At 52.6% G+C, this 25,227-nt stretch overlaps 8 protein-coding genes across 8 annotated transcripts in view; 6 read left to right on the top strand and 2 right to left on the bottom strand.

Annotated features, from left to right (window-relative positions):
* MGYG_00088 (hypothetical protein) overlaps positions 1-630 on the top strand; it is a gene marked incomplete at both ends in the record, with an annotated part of 2,062 nt that extends 1,432 nt beyond the window's left edge. Inside the window, one exon of the mRNA XM_003175948.1 lies at positions 142-630. Within this exon, the coding sequence (XP_003175996.1) occupies positions 142-630 (489 nt within the window). The remainder of the gene's footprint in view (positions 1-141) is intronic.
* Positions 631-2,202: 1,572 nt separating this feature from the next.
* On the top strand, positions 2,203-7,869 carry MGYG_00087 (kinesin family protein; the record flags this gene model as incomplete). Its single annotated transcript, XM_003175947.1, has 6 exons — positions 2,203-2,407; positions 2,481-2,804; positions 2,878-3,059; positions 3,153-3,785; positions 3,820-7,260; positions 7,318-7,869. The coding sequence occupies 6 exons, from the start codon at positions 2,203-2,205 to the stop codon at positions 7,867-7,869; spliced, it is 5,337 nt and encodes a 1,778-aa protein (XP_003175995.1).
* Positions 7,870-8,928: 1,059 nt separating this feature from the next.
* Positions 8,929-10,430, top strand: MGYG_00086 (alpha-1,3-mannosyltransferase alg-2; the record flags this gene model as incomplete). The annotated part of the gene is made up of 2 exons (XM_003175946.1): positions 8,929-9,772; positions 9,829-10,430. 2 exons carry the CDS (start codon positions 8,929-8,931, stop codon positions 10,428-10,430), a joined length of 1,446 nt encoding a protein of 481 aa, XP_003175994.1.
* Positions 10,431-11,760: 1,330 nt separating this feature from the next.
* MGYG_00085 (dipeptidase 1) lies at positions 11,761-13,241 on the top strand (the record flags this gene model as incomplete). Its single annotated transcript, XM_003175945.1, has 4 exons — positions 11,761-12,117; positions 12,177-12,323; positions 12,394-12,918; positions 12,993-13,241. The coding sequence occupies 4 exons, from the start codon at positions 11,761-11,763 to the stop codon at positions 13,239-13,241; spliced, it is 1,278 nt and encodes a 425-aa protein (XP_003175993.1).
* A 478-nt stretch (positions 13,242-13,719) lies between these two features.
* Positions 13,720-15,746, top strand: MGYG_00084 (hypothetical protein; the record flags this gene model as incomplete). Its single annotated transcript, XM_003175944.1, has 2 exons — positions 13,720-15,567; positions 15,636-15,746. 2 exons carry the CDS (start codon positions 13,720-13,722, stop codon positions 15,744-15,746), a joined length of 1,959 nt encoding a protein of 652 aa, XP_003175992.1.
* A 333-nt stretch (positions 15,747-16,079) lies between these two features.
* MGYG_00083 (hypothetical protein) lies at positions 16,080-17,951 on the bottom strand (the record flags this gene model as incomplete). Its single annotated transcript, XM_003175943.1, has 3 exons — positions 16,080-16,712; positions 16,781-17,690; positions 17,767-17,951. 3 exons carry the CDS (start codon positions 17,949-17,951, stop codon positions 16,080-16,082), a joined length of 1,728 nt encoding a protein of 575 aa, XP_003175991.1.
* Positions 17,952-18,736: 785 nt separating this feature from the next.
* Positions 18,737-19,843, bottom strand: MGYG_00082 (hypothetical protein; the record flags this gene model as incomplete). Its single annotated transcript, XM_003175942.1, has 3 exons — positions 18,737-19,023; positions 19,114-19,609; positions 19,760-19,843. The coding sequence occupies 3 exons, from the start codon at positions 19,841-19,843 to the stop codon at positions 18,737-18,739; spliced, it is 867 nt and encodes a 288-aa protein (XP_003175990.1).
* Positions 19,844-20,289: 446 nt separating this feature from the next.
* Positions 20,290-24,402, top strand: MGYG_00081 (inositol hexakisphosphate kinase 1; the record flags this gene model as incomplete). Its single annotated transcript, XM_003175941.1, has 1 exon — positions 20,290-24,402. The coding sequence occupies one exon, from the start codon at positions 20,290-20,292 to the stop codon at positions 24,400-24,402; it is 4,113 nt and encodes a 1,370-aa protein (XP_003175989.1).
* Between the last annotated feature and the right edge of the window lie 825 nt (positions 24,403-25,227).

The raw sequence follows: 25,227 nt of genomic DNA, 5'->3' as shown, positions 1-25,227 counted from the left end.
CCCACCAGTACCAGTCCCGGCTTCATGACACGCCTCTACCGCCGCGCCTCGGGCAGCCGTCGAGGCCCAACCTCCGTCTCTGCCCTCTCTCCCTGGGACGAGGTGGGAGACTGCTGGTGCGCTACGACTAAACCCAGCAAGAACCAAAACCCACACCAAAGCGACAAGATCAAGAGCCAAAACAAGATCCAGCTTGCCGTCGAGCTTGGCCAGGCCATCGTGCCCGAAGAGGTGATCGTCGAACACATGCCCCGAGAGGCCACGCTTGACAACGGCGCCGCCGCACCGCAGCTCATGGAACTCTGGGGCGAGTACGAAGAGGCCGAAAAGGACGAACCGCTTAAGGAGAGGCTGGCGCGAGTGTGGCCGGGGGAGCCGCAGTCGGCCTATGTCAACGAGCCGTCTCTGGGCCCGTCTTTCGTCCGCCTCGGCCGCTGGCGCTACGACATCCATCACCCTCACTCTCAGCATCAGCATGACCACCAGTATCACCACATCCAGCGCTTCCCTGTGCAGGCGTCGTCTGTCATTGAGCGGAAGACGAAGAGGGTCGTCGTCGTGGCCCGGACTAACTGGGGCCAGCGCGAGTACACCTGCATCTACCGCGTGCGACTCCACGGCCGTCCTTGACTGTACTTTACTGTTACTCTTACTCTACTCTTACTCTTACCCTACTGTTACCTTCTGTCTCTTCTATGGCGTCTACTAGTGGAATGCCATCGTGTGTCTATCTGCTGTCTATGCCTGTCTATCACTGTCCATCCCTCCCCATGTCAAGCAGGATGGCCCAAGAGCCGTCTCAGATAGACTAAGTACCTCTCTATGTACTATTTACTACTTCTACCTCTTCTACTTCCTCTACTTCTGCAGGGGCCGCCCGAGGTTTCAGCGTGTATCATCTTCATCCTCTATTCGTCTATCTTAAACCGCCGTCTCTCTTCCTCTTCCTCTTCCTCTTCATCTTACTGTCTTCATCTTCTAGAAGAGCCATCGAACATCCTTCATCTCATCTTCTCCTTCATCATCCTCGCTTGTGCAGCCATCCTCGTCCTTAACGCCTGCTGCTAAGTCGCCAACTACTCGCTGCTACTAAGAAACTACCGCTTACTAGGCAAACGAGGCTTACTCTGCCTCTTGTTTCTTTTCTTCTTCCTGTTTCCTTTTGTTTATTTGCAAGGATGCAGCGGTTATTTAACTTGTAGGCAGAGGCAAGTAATAACAGTCGCTGCTTATGCACATCATCTCGTCTACCTTCATCTCTTCATCTTATTCATCTTATTTATCTTGTCTCTTCGTCCTTCCTCTCCTTGTCCATGACTGTCCTGTCCGTCTCATCTCGCCTTCGTCTTCGTCTTCGTCTTCGTATCTTCTTCACCGTCTACTAACTACTACATCTTCTACTGCAAGCATCTACCTCGGTCGAGCGGACTCGGGTCGGTGGAAGGGCGGGAAGAGAAGATGCAAAGGTCAGCAGAGAAGAAGAAGAAGAAGCAGTAGAGTAAGTAAAAGTAGACAGTAAAGAGTAGACACTTCTTCATCATCATCATCATCTTCTTCTTCTTCTTCATCTACAGTAAGAGTAAAAGAATAAAGAGAAAGAGTAAAGAGAAGAAGTAACCAAGTCTTGCCTCCCCCTGAACTTCTTTACTTCTTCTTCTTCTTCCTCGAACTTCTCGACAGCCACGAAAGAAGCAAAAAAGGGGCGTCTCTCTCTCTCTCTTCACTCTTTTCACTCTCTACTCTTTGCTCTCTTCTGCTTCTTCGTCTTCTTCCTGTTTATTCCTGTTACTCTTAATTACTTTAGTTACTCTTAGTTACTTGCACGTCGAGTCCTACTTTTCCTTGCTTGGCGACGCTTTTTCTTCTTTCTCCTTTTTTTTCCCTCGTTCCTCGCATGAAAACGCGGATTCTGATATCACATCTTCTGATTCTGCTTCTCTTCTTCTTTAGACCAAGGGCAGACAGCGAGAAGGTCGACTTCTTCTTCCTTTTCTTCCTTTTCTTCTTCTCCTGCTTCTGCCTCTCTTAGATGCTCTGTCTTCCCTCGTCGTCGTCGCTCCATCGGTGACGGGCCTGCATCGTCACATCCCAGCATCACCAACCACCACCAAACTCCGACTTCCACCCACCACTTCTACGACTCCCACGACAATCCACGGACAGCATCACATCTCGACCTACGACAGACAGACAGAGGGAGGCATGGCCCAGTCCCCGCCGGCCTCGCCCTCCCGCGCTGCCTTCAACCGTCCCGTCAGTCTCATCATGCGCCCGTCGCGGAGCAACAGTCGCATGAGCGTCGGCAGCAGCACCAACAACAACAACAACACCACCACTACTACTAATAATAACAAACACTGCGGCAGCGGCATCTCGGACGACGATGCCAGGACGGCCGTCAAAGTCGGTCAGTCATTCTATTTACTTTTCTTCTTCTACCATTACACAACAGTGTGCTAATCTAATTGATGGTGATGTAGTTGTCCGTGTACGGCCCCCCCTGCAGCAGTCGGACCCAGGCTTCGATCTCATCCCCCAGCGATTCCAGCGGCCGACCGTCCATGTCACCTCGCCGACCTCCCTCGCCATAGACGCCCCCCAGGGCCGCAAGCTCTTTGTCTTTGACCGCGTCTTTGGTGAGACCGTCGACCAGGAGGGCATCTGGGACTACCTGCACGACAGCGTCAACTCCTTCTTGCAGGGCTACAATGTCTCCATCCTCGCCTATGGCCAGTCCGGAGCTGGCAAGTCGTACACCATGGGCACCTCCGGCCCTTCAGAGCAGCACGACTCAAAAGCCATGGGTTCGTCTCTTTCTCTTCCTCATTCTTTTTACTCTCTCAATTGATCACGGGTATTAATAGCTGTTGTTGATAGGAATTGTGCCGAGAGCGGCGCAGATGCTGTTTGAGACACTGACCGGCTCACCCACACACCAGAGGAGCTTCTCGGGCTCGCCTGTCACTGGCCTGCGGACGCCCCAGAGATACTCGTCGTCGTCCCTTGGCCGGGGTGCCGCCTCAGACAAGTCCTGGCAGATGCGAGCTACCTACGTCGAGGTAATTGCCTCTTATATTATTATACCCTTCAATTTGACTCAATTGACCCATTGACCCAATTGTTGATACCCGGCTAATATTAACTACTGATAGATATATAATGAACAATTGAGAGACCTGCTGCTGCCAGAGTCCACTCCCCCCGGTGAGAGAAACACAGTCACCATCCGCGAAGACACCAAGGGCCGCATCATCCTCACTGGCCTGCACCAGGTCGCCATCAACTCCGTCGAGGACCTCATCAGTGCCCTCAACTTTGGCTCGGCCATCCGCCAGACTGACTCCACGGCCATCAACGCCAAATCTTCCCGCTCACACGCCGTCTTCAGCATCAATCTCGTCCAGCGAAAGGACAGCACTGCATCCGCTACTACTGCTGCTGCTGCTGCTGGCATGACCCCCTCTGCACAGGAGAAACGCTTCTCCATACCCTGCTCAGAGTCCTCGGCCTCGGGAGACCTGGTCACTGTCGACAGCAAACTGCATTTCGTCGACCTCGCAGGCAGTGAACGTCTCAAGAACACCGGTGCCTCCGGTGAGCGCGCCAAAGAAGGCATCTCCATCAACGCCGGACTCGCCAGCCTGGGAAAAGTCATCTCCCAGCTCTCTTCCCGCCAGCAGGGCTCCCACGTCTCCTACCGCGACTCAAAGCTCACCCGTCTGCTCCAGGACTCCCTCGGCGGAAACGCAATCACCTACATGATCGCCTGTGTCACTCCCCCCAGAGTTCCATCTTTCAGAGACCCTCAACACCGTCCAGTACGCCCAGCGTGCCCGCGCCATTCAGAGCAAGCCTCGTATCCAGCAGATTTCAGACGAGAGCGACAAACAGGCTGTCATCGAACGCCTCAAGGCCGAAGTGGCCTTCCTCCGCCAGCAGATTCGTAACGCTGACGGCGGCGAGCGGGATCGTCGCGCGCTCACGCCACAGGAGCGATCTGACCGCCAGAACGAGCGGGAACGCGAGCTGCAGAACCACCTCCTCGACGTCCAGGAGAGCTATACCGCCCTCAGCCAGCGCCATGCTAAGCTCATCTCAGAGCTCACCAAGGCTTCCAGCGACGGCACCGCTGACGATGACGCCAAGAATGCAGGAGGTGATGCCTCCATGGAGCGGCTCAAGCGCTCGCACTCATTCGCCGAGTCCGTCGAGCAGGTTGTCATGGAATACGAAAAGACCATCCAGTCCCTCGAGTCCTCTCTCTCCCAGACCAGAGCTTCCCTCTCCACCACAGAAAGCAGCCTGCTCGAGCGAGAGACAAAATGCGCCTACATCGAGACCGTCAACGGCCAGCTCCAGGCTCGCATGCAGAAGATGCTCGACCGCGAAGCCAACACCGAGAGCTACCTCCACGATCTCGAGTCCAAGCTCGACGGCCATGCCTCCGGTGAAGAGAAGAACGCTGTCATCGTTGCAGAGCTCAGAAAGGAGCTCAACCGCGCCAGAGAGAATGAAGCCAGCTGCGAAGACTACATCTCTACCTTGGAGGAACGCCTCGCCGAAGCAGACCAGGACATGGAACTCATGCAGTCGGAGATGGACCGCCTCGAGCATGTCATCGACCGCCAGCGAAGCCTGGGCAAGCTTGACAACCTCCTCTACGAACTAGACCATGTTCAGAACGGTACTAATGCTACCACCAATGGCTTCAAGCCGGACTACGTTGGTGATGGCAAGAAGATGGCCTCCTCTGGCAACGGCAGCAGCAATATCATGCGGCCCAAGAAGACCAGAAATAGGACTCACTCGCTCGACGTCCTCACCGAAGCCGTCGAGACCGCCATTCCAGAGTCCGACGATGACTTGCTTCTAGCCGAAGGCTCTAACCCTTCGTCCATCCAGGAAGAAACCGCTCTTGACCTTGCCAGAGACGACGCCGGTCTTGCCGCCCTCGAGCGAGCCACTCCAACCAACCCTACTTTTGGCAGAGATGCCCGGGGAGACGACGACGACGATCATGAGCCAGAGCCATACACGCCCAGCGCAGCTCAGTCCCAGTTCGTCGCCGAGAAGCTCGACAGCGTCACCCAGGAGCTGTTCGACCTGCGCATCCAGCACGACCACTCCATGAACGAGTATGCCCTGCTCAACGCAAAGTACCAGGAGTCTCTGCGTGCCATGGCCGAGCTCCAGGACGCCATCGACGAGGCCCGTCACAGCCAGCGCTCCCAGAACCCGGTGCAGCCGGCCGTCGCTTTTTTAGACACCAAGGTCGCTCAGAACGGTCAAGTCAAGACCAACGGAACAGCCAACAGCAGATATTCTGTCAATGGTGGACCGTCCTCGCGCTCGCTGTCTTCGGAGTTGTCCTCGGCAGAGCAGGCCAACAGCTCCTCTTTCGCTTCTTCCACTACTACGCATAAATCAGACCAGACGCACGCATCAAGCGATACTGAAGTCGAAGCCGAAGCAGAGACAGGAGAAGAGACCGAACTTGTCAAGAAACTCAAGGCAGAGCACCAGCAGGCCCTGGACGCTGTCACCAACAGGTTCAACGAACTCCAGATGGAACACGAAGACAGCCTGACCCTTGTCGAGAGCCTCAAGGACGAAGTCATCAAGTACAAGAACGCGGCCTCGTCTCCTCCACACACCCCTAACGTCATCCGTCGCATCACCAGTCAGAGCTTGATGACAGTCGACCGCGCCCACAGGAACCTGTCGGCTCTCCGTATCCAGGCCGCCGAGGAATTTGAGGGTCGTCCTGAAACACTCCAGAGTTTCGACCAAAAAATCGACTCAGCCCTGCGCGAGCTCAGCTCTCGCATGGAACGTATTCAGGCCCTCGAAGCTGAAAACAAAAACGTCAAAAAGGAAATGGAGACCAAGGCTACCATCATCTCTGGCCTCACCAGAGAACGCTCGAGTCTGCAGTCTGTCTCTCCCGTCGACATGACCGTCGTCTCCCAGCTACGAGACCAGATCGTCAATGCAGAGACCCAGATGGCCGAGATGAAGGAAGTGCACGATGCAAAGGAGCGCGAGCTCGCGGAGGAACTCAAGTCAGTCAACGCTCTCGTCGATACACAAAAGGCTGAGCTCGACTCCTTGCGAAAGGAGGTCGATGAATGGAAGAACAAACACCGCGAGACCTCTGAGGAGTTGGTCGCCGTCCGAGGCCGACTCGAAGCCTCAGAGAAACAGGTTCATGCTACCATTGCCGAGCTCGAGGCTTCCCTGGCCAACGTCGATGCCATGCGCGGTGACTCCAGCAGCAACAAGAAGGGCACTGTTTCCGCAGGTGAAGCTGCTGCTACCGCTGACGCGTTGGAGAAGGAGAGGTCTCGACACCAGGAGCTGGTTGATAGTCTGAAGCAGGAGATTGATGGCCACAAGGCAACAATTGGTGCCCATTTGGCCAAGATTGCTACTCTCGAAAACGATCGTGAAGGCTCTCGTGCTGTAGTGGACGATCTTGCCAGCTCAGGCGACGAATTGGCTACTCACAAGGCTCGCGTTACCGAACTCTCCAGAGATATCGAGGTGCACAAGTCTACCGTTGAAGCCCAGCAGTCTCAGCTTGAGACTCTTCAGCTTACTCACAAGCGCGAATTGCTCGAGCAGGAATCCAAGGCCAAAGCCGCTGCCGAAGCACAGTACGAGTCTCAGCTAGCTGAAAAGGCCGCCGCTCACGAATCTGCTCTTGACGAATTGCGTGCCGAGCTCACCAAGTCCAAGGATGAGTCTGCCCAGATTCTCAAGACCATCTCCTCCCTGCTCAAGAGCCAGAGTCCCGTCACTCCGTTCACCCTCCAAGACCAGCTGCAGGATGTCCTCTCACAGAAGGACCAGTTCGCTGAGAAATACTCTAATCTTATGGACACGAACGAGTCCTTGACCCGCCAGCTTGACGAGAAGGCCGAAACACACTCTACACTTGAGAAGCAGATCGTCGACCTCAAGAACAAGGCCAACGAGCATGAAATGAAGGTCAATGATCTTGCGGTGCTGGTAGCCACGCATGAAGAGGCGATTGCAACCAAGGAGGCCACTATCGAGGAGATCAAGGCCGAGAAGGAGAAGAGCATTCGTCTGGTCGAAGAACTGGAGGAACAGATCACCTCTTCGTTTGATCAGCATAACAACCGACTCTCTGTCATCCAGGCCGAGAAGAGCCTTGCCTTGGAAGAGGCAAAGGCCAAGATTGCTGCACACGACAAGGAGATCGAGACCTATCGCACTCGTATCGAACAGTTGGAGGTATGTTTACAACCTGGCTTGGTCTTTGAAAAGAATGTATATCCTAACGTATCACAGGCACAAAATCGTCCAATCTCGCCAGAAGGAGGCCACCCAGTCGACCGAAGCTCGATGTCAACCAACCTCCGCAAGAGCTCATCCGCAGCCTCTCTGCCCTCTCCACCCCCCGCCATCCCTCTCCCGCCACTCCCCAACATTGCCGCGGCCGCAAACCCAGCAAGCATCTCTCCGCCCTCGTCCCGGCACCAGAGCAAGGAACTCGCCAACAACCAGTTCGTTGAGGACCAGGAAGCCCGCATCCGCACCATCGAGAAACATCTACACGCCGAGAAGCAGCTCACCGCCACCCTGGAAGAAGCCCTCGGCGACCTCGAGGCTCAAAGCAACAAAGTCAAATCAGACATGGAACTATGGAAGAAGAAAGCATGGCAGCTCGAGGAAGAAGTCACCACCTTGCGATCAGAGCGTAACTCTGCTCGTCTCTCCCTGCAGGCCGTGGAGGAGGAGAGAAGCGCGCGCAGAGAAGCAGAGGCTGCTCGTGCCCATCTAGAAGAGAAGATGAATGCAATCAGCAAGAAGAAGAAGAAGAGCACCCTCAACTGCTTCTAATCTTTTTTTTCCTATGCTCTGCTTCGTCTTTGCTTCTTGCTCTCTTCCCGTTTGATGTCTGTATTTTATTGATCACGCTATTGATGAGTCTACGCCCCCGGCTATGCCTGAGCCTGACTCTGAGCCTGAGTCGGAGTCGACGATGCGGTTGATGGTCTTGCTTCCATCGACCAAGTATCTACAGCAGCCCTCCCCCTTTCCCGTTTTTCCTTTCCATCTAAATCCCCCTCCTCCCTTTTCTACGTAACGTACCGATTGGATTGGATTGGATTTTTCCTTATTTATCTCTACTTTTTCCTTTTCTTTTTCTCCTTACCTCCTACTCTACTTATTTTGATATCCCTTGTTACTGCTGTCTCGTTTCCTTCCCGCCAATTGTGTATAAAATGCCCTTCCCCCTCTCCCGCTCTACGATTTAGATGCTAAAGAGCTCCCTTTTTCTGTTTCTGACTTGACTGGATTGGACTGATTTGACACCGTTGATATCTTAAACGACTTTTACTACCTACCTCCCTATCCCCTTATAAAGACAGATTCCCTCCACGCTTATGCTTACGGCCGGAATTTCCCTAATAGTTTTTTTTCTTTTCAAGCTCTTTCTCTTTTTTCTTCATTTCTTTTTTCCTCTTTCCTTTTAATCTCCTAGTTTTAACTATTATTTTCTTTTTTATATCGGTATCTATCCAAAGCCATACAAGACACGGCACACGGCATACTTATCCATTGACGAAGAGAAGATTCAAGAATGTACCAGCCCCGAGGGCTATTTCTTTACTTATTTCTATTGTTTATTACTATTCTTATACCTATTATTTTTATTTTTATCTTCCTCTCCCCTTTTCTTCCGGTAATTAGTTAGTTAGCTTCGCCTTTAAATGTATCTATTTTTCTCCTTCGCCTTCGAATGTCATTCTTTGCTTCTTCTTCCTCCCCTTAATAACGGCTTTTTGATATCACGTGGGTGACTATGACTTCATCCGCCAAAAAGTTAACAAGTAAACAAAAGAAAGACGAAGACGACGACGATGGACAACTAGATAAATATATAATAGATAAACGATGTCGACTGCAGGGATGAAGAATAACCGGAAACGATACAATATTATCTTCGTCCACCCCGACCTCGGCATTGGCGGCGCAGAACGCCTGATCCTCGACGCTGCGCTTTCCCTCCAAGCCCTCGGCCACAAGATAACCATCTACACCTCCCACCGAGACAAGAGCCATTGCTTCGATGAAGCTCGCGATGGAACACTGGACGTGCGCGTACACGGCGACAAGCTGTTTCCAGCACATATCAAGGGCCGATTCCATGTGCTGATGGCCATACTACGCCAGCTCAGTCTGGTCTACTACCTCTCCGAAAGCACGAGTACCAACGAAGACGAAGACGAAGACGACGTATTCATAGTCGACCAGGTTCCGGCCTGCGTTCCTGTCCTTCGAGTATTACGAGATATAACGAGCCGGAAACCACGGAAGAAGAAACAACGGACTCTATTCTACTGTCATTTCCCTGACCAGTTACTTGCGCGGCGAGGGGAAGGGGGCCTAGCATTGAGAGCTCTGAAGATGCTATACCGTTTCCCATTCGACTGGTTCGAGGGTTGGGCTATGAACGGCGCAGATAGAATTGTAGTCAATTCCCGGTTTACCAAGGGAGTAGTGCGGGAGGTATTTGGGAATACTGGGAGAGATGTACAGGTTGTTTATCCATGTGTGGACACGAAGAGAAAGGAAACATCAGATGTGCTAAAGATCGATCATGGAGAGCTATGGGGTGGGTTGAAGATACTGTTGAGCATTAATCGGTTTGAGAGGAAGAAGAATATCGAGCTTGCGATACGCGCTTATCATGGCATCGCGGAGGCGGACAGAAAAGGCACTAGGCTGGTGATTGCTGGTATGTCTTGTCTTTTGCTATTGTATATCATCCCTTGCTAACTGCGATTTTACTAGGTGGCTATGATAATCGAGTATCTGAAAACGTACAGTATCATAAAGAGCTAGATGCGCTTGCAACTCAACTCGGTTTCCAAACAGCTACCTCTCAAACAGTCGTATCAGCCATGTCTGTCCCAGACTCGATAAATGTTCTGTTCCTCCTCTCCGTCCCGTCCGCATTTAAAGAAACGTTGCTCTCCTCCTCGAGCTTGCTGCTATACACCCCATCGTACGAACACTTCGGTATTGTCCCCGTGGAGGCAATGTATGCTGGCCTACCGGTTCTTGCAGATAACACTGGCGGGCCCCTAGAGACCATCGTCGAGGGGAAAACCGGCTGGCTCAGATCATCGAAGGAGATCTCAGGCTGGACAGAGGTCATCAACTATGTTCTGCAGCGTATGTTGACGGCGGAGCGTCTTGAAATGGCCAACTATGCAAAGCAGCGGGTTGAAAAGGAATTCTCCCTCCACGCCATGGGCGAGAGACTCCAAGATCAAATTGACGAGATGGTCCAAGCCGAATCTCGCGCATTTCTCCCACTTGGGGCAATGCTTGGACTTGGCCTTGTCCTCGGCGTGGTATCTGCACTTCTCATCTGGCTGGCCATGAGTTGAGATTTAAATTTACAACGCAGCACATTGTAGAATCAAGAGATATACAAGCGAAATTATATGCGCCAATGTGTCTGCTATAACGACCAGAGTACGGCCTCTCGGAACTTGCCATCTATTTAACTCATCTACTCGTGCCCATATGCTGCACCTTTACTGACCCATAAACCAGAGGCAAAAACTAACATTCCAACGACCAAGGATGACGGCCCAAGAATAGCGTCTCCGCGTATAGCCAGGATCTGGCTGGGATAAGGGATTCCCCGCGTCCAAGAGATATTTCGGTTAAATCCTTTCATGGATGCATTGCTTGTTAGCTGGTGGAGCAACTCGATCCCTTGCGATATGATGCAAAGCGTCCAGGGGATGCGCAGAAAATCTCCAATACGACCAACGCCCAACTGGCAGACGGCGTCGGCATGGGGGGACGTAACCATAACAACTCCGGCACACGAACAGCATCCCGGGTCCATATTTCAGGTTCGGAACAGTCTTTGTTGTCGATGGAAGGATACGGAGTTCGGAATACGGGGTAACTATAGAAACAACCGTTATCTTTAGAGAGTCGGAGCAGCATATTATTATTATTCTTCTTGATTTCTAGCCGTGTTGTGGGATCGAAGTTAAGAGTCATATCTGGTGCTTTATCACTTTCGGCCAGCTTGCTCCCTGTCAATATGGCCCGTACAGGACCCCTACCAGGCCGCTGGCGTGCTCGCACACATGATGGCTCTTTGACGGGGAAGCTGGGGGGTAGTGGAAATTTGGGAATCCCGCTGCTGGCGCTCTCGTGCTGGCATTAATGATGGATCAATGACGGGATTATGGTAACGGATTACGGAGTTAATGCCCATATAAGTGACTTGACCGGCGGAGACAGACTCCTGGGCACCTGGCAGCTTGACAGCACAGCACCCGTACCAACATCTATCAAAGAGTTTTAGCCTTTGCCTCTATCGTGTTCCCCAGTTAGCGAACAAGCTAGAAGACGGCTCATCCTAGCTGGCGCGCCCTTGATATACTTTCTTGTCGATCCCTTTAAGAAGTTTCTACGGCCAGCATTCCCTGACTTGCCCGCTGGCTAGGCCAATATGAGCTCACGGTCGGTGTATTCGGGTTGCTTACGCCGGGTCGTCATTATTAATTAAATATACGAGGGAGGGGAAGGGCGTTGAGCTGCTAGGGATACCCGGGAGTTGATTCTGTGTCTGTTATGACGGGCTGGGGTTAGATCTTTCCAGTGTCTATAAATGTGCGGACGTGCCCGGCTGTGATTCCATGGCTTTAGCTTCTCAGGCAGCAAACAGCCAATTCCTCTCTATACACCTTCACAATGGCTCCTGAAAGGCGGTCCCGACTCAGCGAAACTGCTGGCCTCTTTGTCTCGCTCCTGGCTCTCACCAGCATTGTACCGGTGCAAGCGGTTGCCACAGTGCCTCAGACAGATTATGCAAAGCGTGCTGAGAGAGTACTCAGAAGCGCCCCATTGATCGATGGACACAATGACCTCCCTTATGCCATCCGAAAATCCACCCGTGACCAGATCTATGACGGGAAGCTTCCTTTTGAGACTTCCCTGAAGGGCCATACTGATCTCCCCCGAATGCGAAAGGGCCGTATGGGTGGACAGTTCTGGAGTGTGTTCATTGCTTGCCCTTCAGACCCTAACGCTCCAATTGATTTGCCCACGGTATGGCATGAGGCATAGAATTTACTGAACATTGCGTCCAATGCTAACGGGGTTAATAGTTCGCGACTAGGGATACTCTCGAGCAAATCGATGTTGCAAGACGACTTGTAGACAAGTACTCGAAGGATCTCATGTTCTGCGATAACCCCGGCTGCGCAAAGAGAGCCTTCAGACAGGGTAAAATCGGCAGTTTCCTTGGTATTGAGGTATGTCACTTTTTTTTGGGTGTCCCCTGTCCTGGCTGCAGCTGCATACTTACCTCATACATGTGAATAGGGAGGCCATCAAGTCGGCAGCTCCATTGCGGCCTTGCGCCAGGCCTTCTACGCCGGAGCTCGATATATGACCATCACTCACAACTGCGACAATGCATGGGCAACTGCTGCTTCCACCGTCAGAGCTGGCAAACCCGACTTGGGTATGACCGACTTCGGCCCTGCTTTGATCAAGGAGATGAACCGTTTGGGTATGCTCGTCGACCTTTCACATGTGTCCCATCAAAGCATGAGAGATATCTTGAAGGTCACCAAGGCGCCGGTCATCTTCTCTCACTCTTCTGCCTATGAAGTTTCCAAGCACCTGCGTAACGTTCCCGATGACGTTCTCAAAACGGTTGCTAAGAACAACGGCGTTGTCATGGTCACTTTCGTGCGCACTTTTGTTAACGTCGATGACCCTGATTCTGTGGATGTTAATACCATCGTTAAGCACATCTTCCATATTGCGAAGGTTGCTGGATGGGACCATGTCGGTCTCGGTGGTGACTACGATGGTACCACTGAGCTCCCAAAAGGCCTTGAGGTAAGCTAAAAGCACGCTGGCGACTACAATTAGGAAGAAAAGAGACCCCAAGCTGACAGGTTTTGCGTGTTTAGGATGTTTCGAAGTATCCATATCTCATCGAGAAGGTGCTTGAAGCCGGTGCCACTGAGGAACAGGCCCGCAAACTTGTTGGAGAAAACGTTCTTCGTGTCTGGACCGAGGTGGAGCAGATCGCAAAGAAGATCCAGAGATCTGGAGCTCTCCCTGTCGAGGAGGTCTGGAAGGGCAGAAATGGAACTGCTCTCTCGGAGCGATCCACGTTCATTGAAGGACCAGCCCCGCTTGCGTATGGATGCGACTAAGAAGTGACTGTATTTATTATTGCATGACATATCACGCCGATTCTGGGATATGAGTTTAATGAATATGAATACGTATCATCATCGTTCATCTCCTGTCGATGCTGTAGATCCGTTTCTTGTGCCAAATGAAATCGCCAAAGCCACTTTTAGAGTGGTCTTGATTAGTAATAAAGTGGATAACGTGACCACGCGTTTAACCGTATGTTTGTTTAGTCGCGAACTTTGTGTTTATCAAGTTTCAGCCCGCGTTTGACGACACAACGACAAGGACAGCGATAAGGAACGGACGGCGGCAGTGAGGAAAGGGAGGAAAGTCAGCTAGTCCCTGAGTATCTCTACATTTCCCGCCTTCCTTTGGCCAGCAGGGAACCTTTTTTTTTTGGTACTACTTGGAGCTGTTCTGGATAGTTTGGTTTGGTTCATGGCTGATGGTTGCTAGGCAGAGCAATCAGGGGTCAAAGTTGACAACATCACAGCCATGGTCCAAGTCATCAGCTTATTGTCGTCTTCCCCAGCAGTTGTGCCTAAGAGACCGGCAAATGAGAGTCTAGAAGCTAGTTTTGGTATACTAGACAGCCCTTTGAATGCGCCCTCTGAGAGGGTAGATGACTCGCTGTTCGAATATGGCGACTTTATCGACAGCTCGGCAACGAAGAGAAGAAGGCTAAGCCCGCCCGTGGACCGGAATGTTCATACCACCAACCACATCACACCTCTTAAGTCTCCTGGTTTTATCTTCTCGGACATCTCGGATTTCAACAGTATAGGAAACACTCCTATTATACCCCCGGCTACGTCAAAGCCAAAAGAAACTGCCAACAAAGCATCGACATCATGGGATCTCGCTCAGGATGACCCTATTCTCTGCTCGTCTTCTGCGCCTAACAACCAGGTTCAAGAGGAGACTTCAAAAAAGCCAGCAACTATAGTTATCGATGATGATGACGACGATAATGACGATTTCTTGGGCCTTAACCTAGCACCTTTGGATGATATTGATGATAACAACGACGACGACGATGATGATCTCTTCGATCTTGGTGCGCCACGGTCTTCAAAATTTGGTATTTCAAAGCAGACTTCACGGCTCCTCGAACAGCTTAGACGAGAGGCAGAGTCCAAGGGTAAAGCTAAAAAGAAGCAGAAAAAGGAGGACGACTTTGATTCTTTATCAGAGGGGGATGCGCTACCTCCAACGAAACAAAAGCCGGTAGGACGGCCTTCAAGCAGTCAAACGGCCGGCAGAAACTTAGATAAATCAGCCAAAACACTTGAGCGAGAGGCAGCAAAGCTTCGCCGACAAAATGAGAAGGAACTGCAAAAGGAAGAAAAGCGGAAGCAGAAGGAGGAGAAAGAGAAGCAAAAGCGAATTGCAGCTGATATTGCGGAAGCGAACAAGTCAAAAGTGGACAAGGCTGTGTCAGTCGGAGAGATGATTGTTGACATTTCCTCTTCCTTCCAGGACTCTAGCATCGGCACTCAGACTGGGGAACATATGCGCAACCTGGGGGTGGAAATGCACTTTACGTCTACCGGGATACCCAACGTTGTCTCGTGGCGACGGAAGGTTACTGCACAGTTTACTGAGGCAGGGCATTGGGAACCATGTGCACCAACCATAAAACCCGAAGGCCATGTCCTATGTTTCTTCACTGGAGACGAATTTGCCGAGATGTCTGTTGCGCCCACAGGTGGTAACACGGCCAAGGCGTATTTCCAGAAGGTAAAAGGAGCATACCCGAACCGCAAACAGATCTATCTTATCGAGGGCTTGTCGACGAGTATCAGGAAGGGCAAGAACTCCCGCAACCGGTCGTACCAGGCTGCTGTCCTTCAACAGATTGACAATAATCAGGCTAATTCGGGTGCCACTGGGCAGCCACAACCACCACCAGCATCAGCAACAACATCCCAATCCAAGCGGAAGAAAGCAGCCTCGAGCAAAAAGACAGGCAATACGGCTCATGTGATAGATGAAGACGCCATTGAAGATGCCTTGCTTCAACTGCAGGTCATCCACTCATGCTTGGTCCACGAGACATCGAATGCGACGGAAACCGCACTATGGATCAAGAACTTCACTGAACATATCTCGACAGTTCCGTATAGGCAGGAGCTTATGAGAAACCAGGATGCTTCGTTTTGCATGGACGTAGGACAAGTTAGGTCCGGGGACGATGCGGGGGATGCATATGTTCGGATGATGCAGGAGGTCAGCCGTATCACGGCGCCAATAGCGTATGGTGTTGCTACGCAGTATCCCACTGTTGGCAGGCTGGTTGATGCATTTGACAAAGGGGGTGCACTCCTCCTTGAAGATGTTAAGGTATGCTATTGAACTGCTACAGCTCGCAAGTAACTACCTTTTTTTTTTTGCTAACATGTTTGTTTTAGAAATGTGCGAATAAGACTGGTGCGATGACCGATGCAAGGATTGGGCCTGCTATTAGTCGACGATTATATACCATCTTTACAAGTTTGGATCCAGCGTCTTCAGACGTATGACCGCCTCTCTTTTTCTTTTTCCGTTACTCTTTTTTCTCTCCTTTTGTTTTGGGGTGGTACCTTCGGGCATTATAATTTTTTGGTCTTACCTGGGCATGTTTAGATTGGTTATGGTTGGGGGGTTATTTTGGTTTTCATAGTTATGATATTGAATAAATGGCTATTCAATTGAACTGATCTATGGCGAGATGAAGATGCAACGCAACCGCAGAATTAAAATTTGTGCAGCAGAGTAAACTAGCCCAAGCAAGAACCGAACGCCGATGCCATGGTAGATGTATGCTTATACATATCCCCCTTACATATAACTGAGTATAGATATGTATGTGTTGGTCAAACGGGGATACTACGTCTCTTCCAGCCTCTCCAAGCAACCATCCACATGCTTACGGCAACCAAGACACCAAGCACGCTCCCCACAGCCCAGAAACCATAGCACTTCCAACCAAAGCACTGTCCATTGTCAGTGACATTGGAATCATACTCAGCAGAGTAGATAGCTCCTGATATGCCAGCTCCAGGAGCCTGGATCATAGAAACAACAGCCCAGTTGGTGCCGAAGTTTTCGACACCCCAGACCACAGAGATGACGATGGGGACCAGAGAGAAGCAAGCACCGTATCCGAAGCCGATGAAAGCGGTTGATAAGTGTAAGAGGGAAGGGAAGGAGAGTGGGATGGGAGACGAGAGGACTAAGTAGCCTAGTGAGACTAGGAGGGCACAGGGAATGAGGAAGAAGAGGCGGGAGAATGTCTTTCGAGAACTGGGGAGTGGTGGGAAATGGGCCTGAGAAGTTGACGCTGATCGAGGAGCGAAGTAGTCTGATAGAGAGCCTGTGATGAGACGGGCGAGGGTAGAAGCGAGTGCTATTAACGCTACGTGGGTTGACGGTGCTCCTGCGGGTGGGGGAACGCCTGGTCTGTCCCGTGCTGACGGGGGAGACAGAGTGCTGGTGAGCGTACCGACCTGTTATTGTAAGTTAGCATAGATAATGCTAGATAGGAATGAAAGGGGGAATGAAAGGTGAGACTGACGTTGTTCATGTATGCCTCTCCTGGGCCGGAGATGAGGATGAAGCCGATGGAGAGCAGCCACATGGTTCTGTCGTGGAGGAAGAGCTTGGTCTCCTGGTTAAGCAGCCACGTCTTCTTCAGCTTGTCGTCTGCATGGGTATCAACTTGAGCGTCGTTGATGGTATCGTCGTGGTGGCCAGGACGGAAGGTCCCGTACTGTCCATCCGTATCGACGAGCAGCCCGCTTCTCTCGAGCTCCTCAACCCCGACTTCAATAAGTTTCTCCTCGTCAACAACGTTCAGCGCGAATCCGCCTATAATCCCGACCACAGAGGTCATGATGGCAAGGAAGACGAAGAAGCGGAAGACATCGACATCTCCATGGACAAGGTCTACACCGGACCCGTCCTCGTGAGCGGTGGAATCGGCACCCTTGTAGACGAAGAACTTGACCAGGAAGCTGTACCAGATGCCACTGAGCCCGAACGCGGCTATGGGGGCTGCCAGCATGATGCCCTTGTGCTTGCTGGAGGCATAGTTCTTTGCGCTGGTGGTGACGGCAGAGAAGTACATGCACGCCGTCGCTGCGCCGATGATGGCATAGGCCATGACCATGACGCTGAACGGCCAGCCATGCGGCCTGGCGGCAAGCCCGTCATCCTCGGGCAGCTCGACCAGTGCGCTGGCTGGAGGCCCCGAGCGGTAGGTAAAGGCAGCGAGCAAGTATCCTGCGCCGAAGAGGACGGCCGAGATGAACGAGACGAGCGAGGGCCGGACTCTGTCGCACATGTATCCGAACAACGGCGCGGACAGGTAGGTGAGCATCTCCGCCGTAACGGCGATGACGTTGACCCTGAACTGGGTGTAGTGCAGGCGGGTGAGCAGCAGCGGCCCATAGAGCGAGAATGCAGCTATTCCTCCAGCTGATAGTCTGCATATAGCAAGTGAATTAATCAGATTAGCCGGGGTTAAGGTGTTATTGCTGCCAAAGTAGGAGCTGGACCTACGCGTTGAGGACGCTGGAGACGAAGGCCACCAGGCGTACGAGCTCCTTGCGAGCGTTCTCCCTGTCCCTCTCTGCCTGCGTCCTGATGAGCGCCGTGTCTGGTCCATCGTCGGTCATGCTGCCGTCGTCGCTGGCGCTGTCTGACTCGTCTGCAGCAGCAGGGTCGGCGGTCCGTCTGTCCGCCATGGTGGTGATGTCTGTCCTCCTGTCCGACTTCTGCTCCTCTATCATGTCTGCTCTGCACTGCCTGCACCGTCCGTCCCGTCCGTATAAATAGGTATCTCAAGTCTCCCTTTTTTTAGGTCATGGTGACCTGGTCATGCCGACAAGACTGTGGTGGTGGTCGCTGGTCTGGATGAAAATGCAGATGACGTTCGGCTATTGAGGCCGCAGCTTTGAACTGACTAAAAGAGAAACTCAACTAGAGACGCTCAGCCAGCCATCACCACCACTACACTACTACTACTACTACTACTACTATTGCTGCTGCTGCTGCTGCTGCTAATACTACTAGTTACTGCTCTGATACTACTACTGCTACTGCTCATGGAAGACTTCTAACTGGCTGGCAGCTCCATCGACGGGAGCATCATCCAGCGCAGCCAGGCAAGCCACTCAGCCAGGGGTTCGTCCGGCCCCCCAAGCCTCACTCTGCAGCAGCCCGTCGACTTACCTTCTTTCCAGCCTGCTAGCTGCATCAGCTAGTTCAGTATCTGGCCAAGTAGTGAACTTACGTCTACCTCCATCTACCTTACCTGCATGTTGCATGTAGCCTGCCCGTATCTCATGTATAGCTGTCCGACTTATAGACCCAGAAAAATGGAGGCCACTGGAGGCCACTGGAGGCAGCAGGACAAGCAGAACAAGCAGGATCTGGAGTCTGGAGTCTGCATGCGAGACACCGTCGATAGGCGCCTGCAGGAGGCCAGCGTACAGAGGTAGCGCCTTGTATATCGCGCATCTCTCTGTCTTTATCTCATTCTGTCTTGTCTTCGGTTCATCAGTCCATCGCCAGTCCATCGTCGGTCCATCTGGCTGTCCCGGCGTCTCATCGTAGCCGTAGCGTAGCCCCTGACACCGCCATCAGCTCCATCATCGTCATCAACCCCATCGCCAGCATCATAGTCGCTGTCCAGGCTGTCCATCCTGTCCATCCTGTCCACTTGTATCTCCGTCTTGTCCACCGTCTTTGCCTTGTCTTGTCTTAATGTACGCGCATGTTCGGTACGTCCACGCAAGTAAAGTGAAGTAATAAAAGCTGGGCCAGGCACGTTCTGGGATGATTGGCGCGGTCAGGAAGAGCCCGTTGGGCCATGCTGGGCCATGCAGCGGTACTCTTGTCTCACACCAGATTTGTATGGCCAGCAGAAGTCACCCGCCATCGCATCGCATCGCATCGCATCGTCACGTCTTTCGTCTTTCGTCTCCGTCTCGTCTCGTCTCGTCTCGTCTTCCTCGTCTTCCTCGTCTCCCTCCAAGCGTGCGCCGGCCAGGATCGACCAGACTCGAAACACGTTGCGCAGGCAGCTCTCGTCTTTTGTCTTTTGTCTTCTTCTTCTTCTTCTCTTATCCTTCTCTTCGTCTTCCTCTTTTATCAGCTTCTCTCCTTCTCCTTCTCTTCTCTCCTTCGTCTTCCCTGATATCTCCTGCTGCCCTCCTTGTTTCTCCCTTATTATCCCTTCTCCCTCTCGCCCTCTCAGAGCCAGCAGCAGGCAAACGTGACTTGTCCTCCTCCTCTCCGTCTCTTCACTCAGCTTCTCCCTCTTCGTCTTCGTCTTCTTCACCTCCTTCTCGGCTTCTGTGGCGGTGTCTCGTCCTCGTCCTCGTCCTCCTCGTCTTCCTCCCTGTCGTCTCCAGCCAAAAGAAAGTACTTAACGCTCTTCCCTTCCCCTTCCACCTCCACTTCTTCTTCCTCTCTTCTTCTTCCTTTCTTCCTTCTTCTTTTCTATCCTCCCTCCCTCCCTCCTCTTATCCCTCCATCGACTCCCTCAAACATGGCTGGCTTCGGCCTCCTTCGTCTTCTCCTTCGTCTTGCTTGATTCTTCTTCTTCTTCTTTTCTTCTTCTCATCAAAAACATCTCCGCTTAGTCATTTCCATCACGTGACGTCCTTTTTTCCTTCTTTTTTCTTTTTTTTCCTTCTTTTTCTTCTTTTTCAAAATCAACCAAAAAACAAAAAAACAAAAAGCGACGAACGAAGAGAAAGAAAAGAAAAGAAGAAAAAGCTTGAAGAAGAAGCAGAAGAAGCAGACAGATCACTCTTGAAGTCTGCAGTAAAATAGAATCAAAAGGAAAAAGGAAAAAAAGAGGAAAAGAAAGCAAGGAAGAAAAAGGTTGCTCTCGTATTCCACCCTTCTTGACCCAGCAAAAAGTCCAACCAACCGCCGGGCATCATCAAGCATCATCATCACCACCACCAACTGCCGCCCATCTCTTGATATAAACCCAGCCAGGCCATTTGGACAGACAGACAGCAGGGAAAAGGACGCTCTAGAGACTCTCAGCTGGTCGCCAATGTCCTCCCCATGTCAGCTTCCGCTTTTGCTTCCGACAGCCGCGCCACGGAGCCCAGCAGCGCGTCTCCAGTAGACCCGACACTGCTCGCATCACCACCGCCGTCGACAACAACTAATACTACGACTTCTGCTGCTGCTGCTGCTGCTGCTGCGGCAGCGCCAGAGCCAGCTATCGATTCTCGCCTCTCGCCCTTCTCGGCTCCCTCAAAGTCGGTTCCTCCCTCGCCGCCCCAGACTCCCCTGATAAAGCCGTCCGCCGTGCCTCCGCTGCCGGATCACAGCCCTCACCCAACCCTCAAGCGGACCAACACCTGTCCTGGCCTCACGCCGACCTCCTCGTCTTCTTCGGTCTCTACCTTTGGCGTCAAGCCGTCGTTGGTGTCAGGGACTCACCACCACTACGGATCCCAGTCACCCCAGCTGACGGAGCGGGACTCCATCTTTGCTACTCACTATTTGCCCTCGGAGCCGGACAACGAGCACGAGCAGGATCAAGATAGAGACCAAGACAGAGACCAAGATCAGGAGACCCAGCAACACTCGCCAAACCAGGGAAAATACGACTTCCGTCCTCGCCAGCTGAACAGATATGTGAGCTCGCTCTCCTCGTCTCTCGGTTCGGCACGATGGCAGCCAGCTCCCTCGCCAGATCCAACTCCAGATGATCGCATGACCCACCACCACCAGCAACAGCAGCAAGATCACCAGCATCAATTCCCATTGCCCTCTCGCTCTCGCACAGTAGCCGACGTCTCCTCCCTCTCCAACCTCAATAACACCGGTGTAAACATCAATTCCGGCATTCCACTCACCTTTGACCGTCTCTCACCGCGGCCATCGCCCGTCTTCCGCCCTCAGCCAGGTCCAAGCAGAAGTCGAGGCCACATACAGGACCGGGACCAAAACCAGGACCAGGACCAATATCAGGATCACGATCAGAATCACGACCAGGAAGAATCATCCTCTGGCACTGACACAATGGCTCTCCTCGCTTCTCGGGACCTTAGCTCCCACCTTCATACTCACCACCACCGCCATATTCACCACCACCATCACCATCACCATAATCATCACCACAACCTTATGCGCGGACGCACTTCCAGAGTCGAAAAGTCCATTGAAGCTAGTTTGGCCAACGTCGATCCCAGTGCCAATGTTCGCTCCCGCAAGTCAAGCCACTACCTTGGGCTCTTCAAGGAGAACACCGGCGAGCCAGAACGCAGGAAAAGCATTGCTCAAGACCTCGCCTCTCTTGATGAGCTCCCCAGTGTGGGCGTAAGCACCCGGCCAGACACCGCATCAGACGAATCGCCAGCTGTCCCCAAGGAACTCCTCGACGAAATCCGGAGCCGCCACCAGCAGCAGCAGCAGCAGCAGCAGCACCGCCGCCAGGATGGTGCAGCATCCGCCAATGGAGCTCGACCAGGGTTACCAAGGTCTATTCCATCCCGTGACACTCGAATGCTCTATCCCGGTCACACGCTCGAGGGCTTCTCGCCAGACTCTGACTTTGCTGCAGCCCGACCTGGTCTGGCCGAATCGGTGTTTGAGGACGAAGATGAGGACAAAGAACGCATATCCTCTGCCCTTTACTTCCCGCACCAGCGACCCCTCGAAGCTGCAGACAAGGATGCTGACAGCAAGCCGCAGCCGGATCAGCCACTCTCGTCTTCCCCGGCCAACCTAAAGCCCTCCCTCAGCGACAGCAACCTGGTCGACATCTCCCTCCTTTCAAAGACCGAAAAGAGCCTTTTCACTGGTGACCTGCGCAAGACCATCCCTGAACCAATTGAGCAGCCCGTCTCTTCCGCTGGCCCTCTCGCCGTCTCCGTACCTTCCGGGGCGGGCGCGGGCGCTGGCACTGTAGTGGTCGAACCAGCCACCGACATCTCTGAGTCTGACTACATCTCTGCTTCTGAAAGCTACACCTCCACCACTCACGATGAACCAGACGACGACGATGACCTATCGTCCCACGACGAGGCGGCAGGCACCACTCCTCGTGGCACTCCCAGGCCATCTCGCCCTCAGATCAAGAATCCTGTGTCTCAGCACATACGGTCGCCGACTGCTCCCCTCGGTGCCGTCGAACTGAAACCCTACCGCCATCAAGTCGGCGGCCACACCACTGTCTTCCGTTTCTCCCGGCGTGCAGTATGCAAGCAGCTAAACAACAGAGAAAACCAGTTCTATGAACGTATCGAGAAGAGACATCCCGAAATGCTCGTCTTCCTTGCCAGATATATTGGTGTTTTGAATGTGACCTTCTCCAAGGGATCGAAAAAACCCGGAAAGAAGGATTCCAAGGATACCAAGGATGACAACGCTGCAGTTACATCAGAGTCCGCAACAGCCGAGTCTACTACAGCTGTTGATGCCCAAACCTCTGCTCCCGCTGCTACGGCACCGTCCGCGCCCAAACGCACGGAGTCTGGCAAGGCGAGCGGCCAACGCATCTTCAGCCAGTCCCAGGTCACCGGTGTAATACCCAAGGTCATCCTCGAGAACAACCGCCACATCATCCCCTTTGACCTCTTCATGACCCCCCAGTCGACCAAGAGCACCAGTGGCAGCGGGCATGCCACACCCACCCAGTCTCGCTACGGCTCGCTAGAAGATGTCTCCGCCAACCTCACCTGCTCCCCCAGGTCAACGCCGGAACTCAACGGCGAGTCCGACAAGCCTGCTGCTGAAGCATCAATGACATGGGGTGCCACCACCGTCAACACAAAGCTCCAGGAACAAGTCCTGCGCGAAGTCTTCACCCCTCCCACCATACACTCGCACCATCAACGCCGCCATCGTGGCCCAAGAAGTATCCCCAAGCTACGATCTGATACCTCTTCTCTGCGTAAGGACGGCAAACCCACGCCCTTACATAGAGGATGCAGCGAACTCGCTGTTTCTGCAGCAGGTAACCCCGCGCTTTCGTCTTCAGCTACGGCTTCAATGCAGGAGGATGCAGCTACCCGTTTGGCTGGCCAGCGCCGTCGACGGAGACACTCGGGTTCCGGCCTCGAGAGGAAACGCAGCATGAGCACCGGCCCCGGTGATCTCATGTTCTACGAGGACGAAGGATACGGCGGAGACAAAGAGGATGAGATTTTCAAGATGGAAGACGATGTGCGTCCGCCTGTCAAGTCTGATAGCGCAACTGCCAGCAGACACCAGCAGGTAACCCTTCCCGTCTCCCTGGGTACGTCGAACGGTGAACCCGTACGTCTACCCACAAACCCCAAGGAAGCCCAGACGACCGCCACCAGTGAGGATCGTGTTCAATTCTTCCTGCTACTTGAGGATCTCACTGCCGGTATGAACAAACCTTGTGTCCTCGACCTGAAAATGGGAACTCGTCAGTACGGTATCGACGCCGACGAGAAGAAGAAGAAATCTCAACGCCGTAAGTGTCAGAGCACTACCTCCCAGCAGCTCGGTGTTCGACTCTGTGGCATGCAGGTCTGGAACGTCGCCAAGCGCGAGTACCTCTTTGAAGACAAATACTTTGGCCGTGATCTCTCCTCTGGCCGCGAGTTCCAAGACGCTCTCACTCGATTCCTCTACGACGGAGCAGACTACACCTCCGTCATCGGCAAAATCCCCATCATCCTCGACAAGCTCTCCCAGCTCGAGAGCATGATCGTCCGTCTACCCGGCTACCGTTTCTATGCATCATCCCTACTTATACTCTACGACGGCGACCGTGATCGCTCCTCCAATTCCCCTTCATCTCTCTCTAAGGACTCAAAATCCCACCGCACCATCTTCGAAACACACTCAAACTCCGCCTTTCCCAACCCATCAAACCTCACTCTAAAAATCGTCGACTTTGCCAACTGCGTCACAGGCGAAGACGGCATCCCGCCTACATCCCGCTGTCCGCCTCATAACCCCACAGATATCGATAGAGGTTATCTCCGTGGCCTGCGCACGCTACGCATGTACTTCCAGCGCATCCTACGCGAAGTCAGCGCCATGGTTGGTGAAAACTATGTCGAGCGCGGAGAAGGTGAAGCACTCTCCGCTGCACCATCAAGTGTCGTTGGAGCCGGCCGGGAAAGAGGCGAGGCATGGGCATGGGACGAAGCCTTGGGCGAGCTAGAGGAGGGGGAGATCAGTGTATAAACTGCTATACACTACTCCGTATGCAACCTTGACATTATATTTTCCACACAATACTGCAAGATACCCTTACCCACCCCCATCCCCGCTCTTCCTTTCTTTTCTTTTCTTCTTGAGTCTTGTGCCTCTGCTTTTGCTTCTTCTCCTTTCGTTTACTTCTTTCATCGGTATCGGCATGGTCCACGGCACGGAAACAGGCGCCGGCGCAATTGGGAGCGAGGGAACTGAATTGACCAACGACCCAACCAATTAAAGACGGATACGGCGTTATTTTCCTTCTTCACTTTGCATGTGTTTATTATTCTTATTCCCCTTCCAGCTAGTTAAGCAATTGTTTTACCTTTTTTTTTGTTTTCATCCCGTTTTATCAACCGCTGCAATTCCTCCACCCTTTTTCCGGGTATTTCTTTTTTAACAAGGCTTCGGGATAGCTTGTTACGGGATGAATGTACGGCGGCCGCTAGTCAGTGGCTGGCCGTCATTAGGCGAAACGGCGAAGCCATGGATGCTTCCGGATAACAAAAGGAAAGAAAGGTAAAAAAAGAAACAAAAAAGAGGATACATCCTGCATACACTCATACACCCATCCACGTTGTTCAGCTTGTTCGTTTCGTTTGCTTGCTTGCTTGCTTTTATTGTTATTCCTGCGTTCTGACGAGGATGTTTCTCGTTTTATCTTGTTGCTTCTTCTCGGTTATTCCAAAGATTGATTCCTCACCCACGTATTACTTACAACCTTTACTTTATGGACGGGAGATGGAGTTTCCGGTGTCCCTTCGGGGTCCGTCTGTCTGTCTTTTTCTCTATTTACTTGCTTATTGCTTGCTT

This window comes from Nannizzia gypsea, genomic scaffold (genome assembly GCF_000150975.2).
Source record: "Nannizzia gypsea CBS 118893 supercont1.1 genomic scaffold, whole genome shotgun sequence".
In the NCBI taxonomy this organism is placed as follows: domain Eukaryota; kingdom Fungi; phylum Ascomycota; class Eurotiomycetes; order Onygenales; family Arthrodermataceae; genus Nannizzia; species Nannizzia gypsea.
This window is presented reverse-complemented; position numbering and strand designations above follow the sequence as displayed.